A 10,681-nucleotide genomic window follows, 5' to 3' on the forward strand; every position below is an offset into this window, starting at 1 on the left:
GGTGTTCAATTCCAGAGCCTCCAGGAGGGCAGTGCCAGTGGAGAAAGCTTCCTTTGGGAAGGTGGAATCGTGTTTCCCCCCAAACATTCCCTGGCTGTGGAAAGAGGAAGGTGCAGGCCCAGTTTCCCCCAGCCCAGTGTGCCAGAACCCTGTGGAGGGGAGGAAGAACAGGGCTGGGAGTCACGAAAAACCCCCGGGATCTCTCAGGAATCACAGCACAGGAATTGTTCTACAAGTCAAGGTTTTTAATTAGTTTTTGAAGACAGCTTAAAACATGATCCCCCCTTCCCCACAGCAGCACGGCCTGGCCCTGTCCCCCGTGTCCCCTCTCCATGTCCCTGCAGCCAGGGGACATCCCTGGGGCTGCTCCAGGGGCAGGGGAGCTCCACAGGGCTGGGAACAGGCACAAACACTCTGTTACACTTGCAGGGCAGAATATCTGCTACCTAAGGTTCACAATTGAAGTTCCACAACATAAAAATTAAAAAAAAAAAACCAAACCAAAACCAAACTACAGCCAAGCAGAGATTAGTGATGCTTTAACATCTCAAGGTTTACGACAGTTTATCGACCGACAACGGGACAACTTCCAGATCCTGCTCCTAACTTCCAGATCCTGCTTCTCCATCTGTGGCAAAACGTGAAGCTGTGCACTAAACACCACTAAAGCAACACTCCAGAGCCGTGGTGTGCTCAGCATTCCCAGCTCTGCCCCCATGGACATCCCCCCGCTCTCGGGGTCGGCCTCACCCCCTCGGGGTGCACAACCCCACACCTGCTTACAGCTGAGGCTCAGGCTCGTCTCCTCTGGCATCAAATACATTTATTGGAACATCTCACACAAAAATAGGTTCTCTCTAGGCCATTCACATGCACGGGAGGGCGAGAAGCAACTACCTACACACAGAGGGTGGAGCGCAGCTCTGCCCGGGCTCAGGAGCCCGAGGTGTTGTTGCTGCCGAAGCGCTGGTTCACGCTGTGCAGGAGGTGCTTGGGCAGGCAGTGCCACGAGCTGGCCAACATCTCCTTGAAGCAGATCACGGCCTCGAGGCACAGCCTGCAACACAGGGAGAGGCTGCACTGGGAGCTTGTGCCAGAGGTGCTGAGTGAGGGGAATGCTCCAGCCTCAGCCCTGGCTGCTGCTCTGGCAGCGGTTGGTAGAGGCAGAAATGTTTTCCAGTATTTTAGGAACATGAACAGGTCTAATGGTAACCCTGCCCCACTCGTCTTAGAATCCCAGAATGGTTTGGGTTGGAAGGACCTTAAATCCCATCCCATTCCACCCTTCTTCTACGGGCAGGGACATCTTCCACCATCCCAGTGCTCCAAGGCCTCTCCAACCTGGTCTTGGGCACTTCCAGGGATCCAGGGGCAGCCACAGCCATGCCAGGGCCTCCCCCCCCTCCCAGGAATTCCCCCCTGCCAGAGAAGCTGGGACAGACAGTTCCCTGCTGAACTCTTGCTCTCTTACCTTACAAGAGATCTTGGCTGGAGGGAGAACACCAGGATTTCATTACTGTGAGCCTGGAGGGTGGCAGAGAAAGAGAGAGAGAATTGGTTCTGTGGGCTCTCAGCAGGAGCCAGAGCAGCCCAGGCTCACACAACCAGGGAATCCCAGAATGGTGGGGTTGGAAGGAGCTTAAAGCTCTTCCCATTCCAGCCTGCCTTGGGCAGGGACACTGGAGGAAGCCTTGAGGCTGCCCAGCCTTGAGGGACTTTGGACAGGAGCAAAGCATTTCTCCCTCAGGCTTTGTCTGTGCACCTCTGTGATCCCCACGAGATCAGAACTGCAGATCCCACGGGAAGGGGAAGCTCAAAACCAACTCACAGCTTTGGAATGGGCCAGAAGGTTGTTGGCACAGCCCCCAAAGATGATCACCTCGCCCTCCTCGCTGGCACAGGCCGTGTGCCACAGCCTGGGAACAGAGAGCAGCAGGGCATTAACCCAAAGCCCAGCTCTGGGAAGATCCCTCCTCATCCCAGCCAGGCCAGAGGGAGAAAAGCAGGAAGCAGCAGTGCTTTAATTCCTTAACCTGGCTCAGGTCACTTCCCCTGCCAGAGGGAGGAAGACTCGTGTTTTCCATGCCACACTGGTGCATCACAGAGGTTGTGGGGCTTTAAACCGCAGGTCACCAACTCCTATTTCCTCAGCAGGAAGCCAAGAACAGCCCTGGGTGTGCACAGGATGAGCCTCTGGCAGCACCTTGGTGACACCGGCCCGTGCCTGGGTGGTGGCAGAGCAAGGACACTGGGTCCAGTTAACTCTGCTGCTGGCACTCACAGCTTGGGGTCCTCTGCAGCCAGATCAAACCCTAAATCCCAGGATCAAACCCTAAATCCCAGGATCAAACCCTAAATCCCAAGATCAAACCCTAAGTTCTGTGCTTCCTGCTGTTTCACAGGCTGCCTGCCCTGTGTGGCCCTGACCTGGAATTCTGGGAGCACACAAGCACCTGCACCTCTGGGACACGTGGAAAGGAGAGCTGTGAGGAGGAACCAGAGTCCTCTCTCTGACAGCCAGCACCAGGTGCTTCCACAGCCCTTCTGTACCCAATTTCCAGGGAATTGTCTGCCATACCTTGGTTTATCAGAGTAGTTATGCTCAAACTGTACCCACTCGTTCTTGCTGATACAATAAATCCAGGCATCACCTGAAAACAAGAAAAATTCGAGATAAAACCAGGATTCTTGTCAGTTCTGGAAGTTGCTGCAATATACAAATACTCTGATGTAGCACATCCCATCTCTGTTCTTAGCTAAATCAAGTATTTTAGGAAAAACCTTATAAAACACTGACTCCTGTTTGACAAGAGATGTTTAATGTAACAGAGATTTATGGGGTGAAGGTGGAGAATTGTAAAGCTGTCTCCAATTGCAATCTGCACTTTTAGATACATTTTTAGAGCAGATCAACTGCTGGAAGTTCTGGTGTCTCCACACCCTCAGCAACTCCTGCTCTGTGGAATGAGGAGTTGGAGCACACAGGAGGAATTTAGAAGGAATTCAAGGCAATCATTCCAGCTCCTGTGCAGAGCTGTTCCAGAGCACAAAGCCATCACCAAATCCCTTTGGAATGACTTACTCAGGGGCTGCTTGTTCGTGGTGAAGCCTCCAAAGAGGAAGAGGTGATCCGAGGAAATCGGCGTTAAGGAATGCCACGATCGGCCCACGGGGCAGACGCCTTGGGTGAGTCTGGAGCGCAATAAAAACACCCCAAATCACCACCAGGGACAGCAAAATCCCTCTCCCTCTCCTGCCCTGATTACTTCTCAGCTATCTGCAGGATACTGCAGTGACCCAAGGACAATGTGAATTTCTTTAGACACAAGAATGTCACATGGATCGAGGCTGAGCACCCACATTTCGTTCCACTCCCACGTGTCCAGGTTCAGGTAGTAGAAGTCGTTCATTCTGGATTCCTGCAAGAGAGCAGAGCGTGGCTCAGAGCTCAAACTCCTGCTCAGGTCTGGGCTGAAGCACAGCTGAGGCAGGGCTGGGCTTACCCTGTACCTGCCTCCAAACACGTAGCCCCTGTTCCCAACGGTGGCACAGGCGTGGGCGGCTCGAGGGGACGGGGTCTTGCCCTGGGAAGGGACAGGGACAGCACAGATCAGTCACCAGGGGACAAGAGAAGGCTCAGCCCAGCTCAGATTAAAGGCCAGCAAGGATCAGAGTGAAAAAGCACAGCCAGTAAATCATCCTGTGTGCAGGCTTGGTTTTCTGATGGATGGAAGATCAGAGAACTCATTAGAAATGGGGTGTATTTCTTCCCTCTTGAAGTGTGTAAATTTTGCTTTTAGCACAGGGCTCAGCCACAGAAGACAGACTGTAACTGAGACAGTGACATAATAAATCCTTAAATTCATAAATCATGAAAGCGTCCAAGGCCAGGCTGGACAGTCTGGGCTAGTGGGAGGTGTCCCTGCCGTGGCAGGGGTGGAACTGGATGGGATTTAAGGTCCTTTCCCACCCAAACCATTCTGGGATCCCATTAAACACCATTTTTCTTGGGTTTCTGAACCACTTGAGACCTGTATGAAGCAATCAGAGCAGCTCTTTGGCAGTCTGGAGCTCCTTGTCTCACATTTCACTTCCTCCAACCCTGTGGCAACACCAGCCCATTTCCCTGTTCCTGAACACCCCGTTTGTGTGCATTTGCAATTAGCAGTGTTTAATTGTCTCGTGACCACAACTCAGCCCCCAGGGACGGGAACCAGCCATGCCCTGGCACTCAGGGTGACAGCAAACCCCACTGCCCTGAGCACAACACAGCTGCAGCATCAACAAAGCAAGAGACAGGAAAACACAGATGAAGACAGATCTAAAGAAAAGGCAAATTTCCTCTTTCTGCAGTGGGTCTGTCTAAAGAAATGGTTTAAATTCAGTGGAGATGGCTCCAAGAACACTCCTAAAGAACACTCCTGAGCTGTGGCTTAATTAAATGACAGCAAACCATTAATTACCGTAGTTATGGGCTGGCTCCAAGTGAAAGTTTCAAGGTCCAGAATGTGCACGTGGTCGTTCCACCCTCTAGGAAGACCTGAATTCTTAAAAACAAACAAACAAACAAACAAAAAAAAAACCATGAAGAAGCAACAAGTTCTAACAAGCACTGCTGAAATATTAAAAGCTGAACTAGAAATGGCTTCCAGGGTTACTTACCCAAAAAGAAGTTTCATCGAATTCAAATGTTCCACGTTCCTTCCCTTCAGGAAAATAGCCATAGCCTCCAAAAAATATCAGCCTGCAGGAAAACATGGAGCAAGAGCTGTGAGGAATTCTGTTACTGTCAATACAAATATAAATATAAATGAAATATAAATGCTGTGCTCAGAGAGCCAGGGAAGGCCCTTTGGTTTTCCAGGAGAGGGCTCTGTTTGCTGCCTCACTGACCCTCCCACCACACTGAATCCCTCTGGAGCTGTTTCCAGCCTCGGGCTCCCAAGCTCTGCTCCACTTGCAGAGCTCTGAGGCTGTCAGGGTGTGCAGCCTGGCCACTGCACTTCGGCCTTTGCCACGTTGTTCTCCTGGAGTTGAAGTGGGAATTGCCTCCAAGTTTTACCTTTGGGGTTTAGCCTGTGTTAGGAACTGGCAGGGCTTTGCCAGAAATTCCTGCAGGATTATGGAGTGCCAGAAAACAACAGGCAGCACCCAATGAACCACCCACGGCTGCAGCCCTGCACAGATTCACATCTGACCTGATGCTATCAGGTGTGCTAACGAGGAGCTCACTCCCCACATCAAGGAGCTGAAAAAGCAGCACTGTGGGCAACTCCACAGAACCACGGAGCATCCCCAGCTGGAAGGGACACACAAGGGGTTCCCACCTTTCCTGAGTCTCTGCAGCAAATCCCACAGCAAATCTCCCAACTGGGAGCTCTCTCCATGGAGTGGCCAAGGCAGCACAAGAGTTAAACTCCAAAATCCCAGAATGGTTTGGATGGAAGGGACCTTAAATCCCACCCAGTGCCACCCCTGCCATGGCAGGGACACCTCCCACTGTCCCAGGGTGTCCCAGTGTCCAGCCTGGCCTTGGGCACTGCCAGGGATCCAGGGGCAGCCCCAGCTGCTCTGGCAATTCCAGCCCAGCAGGAATTCCCAATTCCCAATCTCCCATCCATCCCTGCCCTCTGGCACTGGGAGCCATTCCCTGTGTCCTGTCCCTCCCTCCCTTGTCCCCAGTCCCTCTCCAGCTCTCCTGGAGCCCCTTCAGGCCCTGCCAGGGGCTCTGAGCTCTCCCTGGAGCCTTCTCCTCTCCAGGGGAACATTCCCAGCCAGCCCCATGCTGAGGGAAGAGGAGGAGGGAGAAGCCAAGAGAGAGCAGAGCCTCGCTGGGGCCTTACCTGTTCTTGTGCACCCACACCCCCAGCTTGTCCTTGGACGAGGGGGGCACCCCCTGGCACTCCACTCTCACCCACTGCAGCACTTTGTCCCTGGATCTGGCATTTAACATGTAGAACTGAGAAAATAAAGACATTTTTTTAAACTCACATCATCAACAAAGCTTAAATCTGCTGTTAGAATAGCAACTTTAAATTAACATGTGTTGGTATAGAAATAGTAATAAATGAAAAGTTCTTTTCCTAGCTTTAATTAACACAGCACAATTAACATGTGTTGGTATAGAAATAGTAATAAATGAAAAGTTCTTTTCCTAGCTGAAAAGTAGAGCACTGAAAATATTTGCAACAAAAGATGAATTTACAAATCAGAAAGTCCTGACCTTTTTCAGACTCAAACACCTTCTACAGCACTAACAGGTTCTGGGCACTGAGCTTCAGCATCCAAAAGCTGATACAATTGTGGGATGCTATGAAGGTATGTACAGAGCACAACTGTCTTACAACTACAAAGTGGTTCAGAAGTTTACAAAGTGACATTTTTTACAGTGTCACCCCTTCTCTGCACCTATACAATTGTACAGCAAGAGAAGCAGCTGCCACCCTTACACACCAGAACTGAAATGTAAGAATGCCACAGCAGGAAGGGAAGAAATCACCTTACAAATAAATGAGGTTTGTTTCAAACTGCCTGCAAAAACTCCTTCCAACCCCTTCTAGTTTATATTTACATAAGAAATATATGATCTTACATTTACATAGATAAAGTACATATTTATATAGACCAAAACTATTTAATTTAAACCACATTGCTGCCAGACTATAAGAAAAGATCATTAATTAATTCTAGTAGAAAGGGTGGTGGTGGGTCAGTGGTCTTGGAGGACTTTTCCAAGCTAAATGATTTTGGGATTCTGGGATTACCACAGACTCCAGGGAACAGAAACACTTCAAGCCACCCCAGATCAGTTCCAGATCAGTTCCTGACATTGTTTAGGCAACTCTGGCAACTCCCATCTTTTAGAATCAGCAAACTCAGAGGCAGGGACACAATCCAGTTGCTGAGGGGAATTGCACAAGGACAGCAGCGATGCCAGCTCGGGGTGTTCCTGCAGTGCTGTGAAGCTTCCAGGGCACAACCCCGTGGGAAAGGATTATATGATATGATATGATTTTATTATTCTATTATTATTCTATTAGAAAGGAATTCCTGACCTTGTTGGTGTTGCCCCGGGCGTGGTGCCCCCCGAAGAGGTAAAGCACTCTGTCCACACACACGGCACAGCTGCCAGACATGGAGGGGGGAACATCTCCCTCAGTCTTGCTCTTCTTCCTGCAAAACCAGGGTGGGATCTTTCACCTGCTCCCAGGGAACAGGGATGGGCTTATCTGGAGGGTGTTGATGACCACAGGTCACTGTGGGTATCCAAGTCTGTTCTTCCCACCTTTTCAGATGTAACAATTCACAAAACGACTCTGTTATGATGGAGGGGTGGGGAAAAGGCACTTTAGTTAATAAAGGGGTGTTTTGGGGGTAGGGATCCCATCTGCCCAGCTCAGGAGTTTGGAATGCTCAGACTCCTCAGGCAAAGAGGATTCACCTGTGTAAAATGCAGGTTTCCACTGTGCTCCTGGATCTTTCCTGTTTGTAAACACCATAACCACAGAGAGGAGATTCCAGCCTGTGCCCCAGGCTGTCCCTGACCCCAGGGAGGGCTGGGAGCACACCTGAAATCCCATTTCCTGCAAAGCACTGAGCAGCTCCTTTGGCTGCATCAGCCTTGAAAAACAACTCCTGACAAGGCCAAGAACTCAACAGGGATTCCCTGACCACCACGGGCATCAAAAGGGGCACAAAGACAATTTCCAGCTGCTCTATCCTATCCCAGGAATCCCAAAACACCTCACACTGGTGGTCACACGCTCCTATCCAGGCTGCCTGCCCCAGCTGCCTCTCCTACTTCATCCCAGAAAAACATACTGAATGCTTTCACAGGAAAAAAACCCAAACCTGAAATATCTGACACACTTTTGCATCAGTTTGATAGGTGGGAACAAAGAGATCAGGGAATTCTCTCCCTGCTCAGTCCCTTTCCACACCAATTCAAGGATTTATCAGACTTTTTTTCCCCAAATTAATGATTTACCATCTTCCAGTTTCCATGTTGTAGATCCATATTTCATCCCTAGGCAGGTAGAAGTCATAAAACCCCCGGACCTGGGCATTCTGCAGGACAGGTCAGAGAAGGAAAAGCAGGGTTAGAAGAGTGTTTGACACATGGAATTACAGACTCCTGGGAATGTCTGCACCCCCTCTGGGCCCTAATCCCAGCCCAGATCACAGCAGCAGCAGCAGTGCCTGTACTTCCCACAATCCTGTGCCTCCCACCTGCACAGAGAGCAGCAATCAGTCTAATTTAGCACCTGCTGGGGACAATCAGCTCCCAGCAGAGCCAGACAGGGCTAAATGGAAGTTAAACCTCTGTTTTATAGCCTGAGCCAAGGAGCAGAAATGAGCCAAAAACTCCTTTTTCCTTCCCCCACCCCCTCCATGACAGGAGTTTATTTACTGAGTTCACTGGCAATGACTTTGTCACTGAAATGATTTTGTGGTGTTGCAGCACACGCACCCCACAGTGTGACAACAACAAACCTGGGACCCTTACCACCCCAAAAAATTACTACCACCCAAAATTACAAATTACAATTACAAAACGTAATTACAAATTACCAATTACCACCCAAAAATACAGTTGTGCAAATAAAACCACCACTCCCAGGGTGCACAACTCCAATCAGACAATACTCCCTTCACCTTTTGCCGAAGGCAAACGACACCCCAACAATCCGTGTATCTGCCAAGCTTTTAACACCCGTGATTTATCCCAGCGTTGCAAAACACCCCTGAGGGCCGTGTTACAAATTGCTCGCTGGAGCTGCTGCGTTCCGGGGGAGGAATAATTCCCCCGAGTCACGCCCGGGTGGATGGATGGGACACGATTCCCAGGCTGGAGCAGGGCAGCTGTACCTTGTATCCTCCCCAGACGTACATGCAGCGCCCGTCGGTGACGGCCACGTGCCCGCTGCGCTCGGCGGGGCTGTCGTTCTCCAGCTGCTCAAAGCCCTCCTCGGCCGGCGCCGGCAGCTCCTCGTCGGCCGGCAGCTCCTCGTTCTCATCGGCCATCTCGGGACGTGCTGCAGGCACAGGGACACGGAATTCCCTCAGCGGGATCAGCCAGGGAAGCGCCTGGCCCGGCACAGACCCCCAACAATCCCACCCTGGGCATCCCAAAGGTTCCTGGAACTCTGGCAGCCTCGGGGCTGTGCCCGTTCCCTGGGGAGCCTGGGCAGTGCCAGCACCCTCTGGAATAGTGGAACCCTTCCCTGATATCCTGACCCTCCCCTGACACAGCGTGGGGCTTGGAAAAGCCAGGATGAGCTACAGACGGCTGGAGTCAGAAATGTCCCAGGCAGGGACTCCCCAGTGGTGCACGGCTTGTAAAGGTTACAGTTGCCACTGTGCCTCAAAGTGTCCGTTTTTAAAAATATTCAAAATCTTATCTATAAATACTTGATTGATTTGCCCAGGGAAGCTGTGGCTGCCTCTGGATCCCTGGAAGTGTCCAAGGCCAGGCTGGAGCAGGCTGGAACAGTGAAAAGTGTCCCTGCCTATGGACGAGATGAGCATTAAGGTCCCTTCCAACCCACACCATGTCAGAAAAACCCCACGATGTCAAAACAAAACAACAATCCAAAGGGGAATAAATTTGACAGCCTTGCCCACAACAGCAGCAAATCCTGGAGCTTTTCAGTGTCCCCCACAGCGGCTCAGGGCAGGACAATGTCACCCATCCTACACAAAATCCCAGAGACAATGTCCCGGCTCCAAAGCCGTGCAGAACGCCAAACCCCAGACTGTGCTGGGGAAACACAGATCCAAGCTCAGGGAAGCCAAACAGCCCAAATTTGTGCGCCCAAATCCAGGGAAAAGGACCTCAGTGGGACAATCACACCCTGCACTCCAGGTCGGATACTCTGCTGTTCCCATGCACCGCTCCTGAGGGGTTTTTGCTCTTTAATTTTAATATCAGTCCGCCTCGGCGACGCTGCACCACCTCCGGGGGGTTATCTGTGAGTTTTAATTACGATTTCTAATTTAGATTGGCAAGCCTTGCCCACAGCCCCGTGAAACCCGCTTGCTTCGAGCTAGCGGTGCCTTCACCGCCTCGGAGAATAACACCGATAAATTATTTATCTGTAATACATACGTACAACATTCTGTTATTCATTTTGCCCCTCAGACTCGCTGGGCCGCGTCCCTTCAGCCATTTCCCCCTCAGCTCCCCGCAGCCCTGCGCGCTCTGCCCACCCCCTCACACACCGCAGCCGGGGGCTCCTCACGACATCTTCTCCTGTCGCGACATGCCCGAGCGCACGATGGGCCCGGCGGGCTCCTCACGACACGCTCAACTGTCGCGACATCGCGGCCGCCCGAGCGTTGCCCGCCGCCGTTACCGGCCAGGCCCGAGCCCGCCCCGCGTCCCTCAGAGCCCCCCGCGGCCCCGGCCCCGTCCCGCTCCTACCGCGGCCCCGCCGCTGCCGCTCCGCCGGCCCTCCCTCCGGCCCGCCGGCCCTCCCTCCCTCAGCCGCGGCCGCGCCGCAACATCCGCCGGGCGGGCGGCACCTTCCGGCGGCAGCGCGCAGGCCCCGGCACCCGAACTCAGCCCGGGACACCGGGCACCCCGGAATCAACGCTGCGAGCGTCTGATGTGCCCCAAAATTAACACCGGGGGCACCGGGCACTCCGGAATTAACACCGCGAGCGTCTAAGGGTCCCACAT

The 10,681-nt window shown here is 52.2% G+C and overlaps 1 protein-coding gene across 3 annotated transcripts; it reads right to left on the reverse strand.

Moving 5' to 3' along the window:
- Positions 1 to 224: 224 nt before the first annotated feature.
- On the reverse strand, positions 225 to 10,513 carry KLHDC2 (kelch domain containing 2). Of its 3 annotated transcripts, none has more exons than XM_059850707.1 (14): positions 10,424 to 10,513; positions 8,869 to 9,035; positions 7,988 to 8,067; positions 7,056 to 7,173; positions 5,844 to 5,959; positions 4,663 to 4,744; positions 4,464 to 4,547; positions 3,504 to 3,584; positions 3,361 to 3,419; positions 3,083 to 3,192; positions 2,579 to 2,651; positions 1,829 to 1,916; positions 1,472 to 1,524; positions 225 to 1,057 (listed from the first exon to the last, which is right to left on the reverse strand). In XM_059850707.1, the coding sequence occupies exons 2-14, from the start codon at positions 9,022 to 9,024 to the stop codon at positions 934 to 936; spliced, it is 1,224 nt and encodes a 407-aa protein (XP_059706690.1). In that variant the 5' UTR covers positions 9,025 to 9,035; positions 10,424 to 10,513; the 3' UTR covers positions 225 to 933. The 3 variants fall into 3 exon arrangements, with proteins under 3 accessions (XP_059706690.1, XP_059706692.1, XP_059706691.1); XM_059850709.1 differs by lacking the exon at positions 10,424 to 10,513 and adding an exon at positions 10,222 to 10,342; XM_059850708.1 differs by lacking the exon at positions 10,424 to 10,513 and adding an exon at positions 9,854 to 9,968.
- Positions 10,514 to 10,681: the final 168 nt, after the last annotated feature.

Source organism: Haemorhous mexicanus, chromosome 6 (genome assembly GCF_027477595.1).
Source record: "Haemorhous mexicanus isolate bHaeMex1 chromosome 6, bHaeMex1.pri, whole genome shotgun sequence".
NCBI lineage: Eukaryota > Metazoa > Chordata > Aves > Passeriformes > Fringillidae > Haemorhous > Haemorhous mexicanus.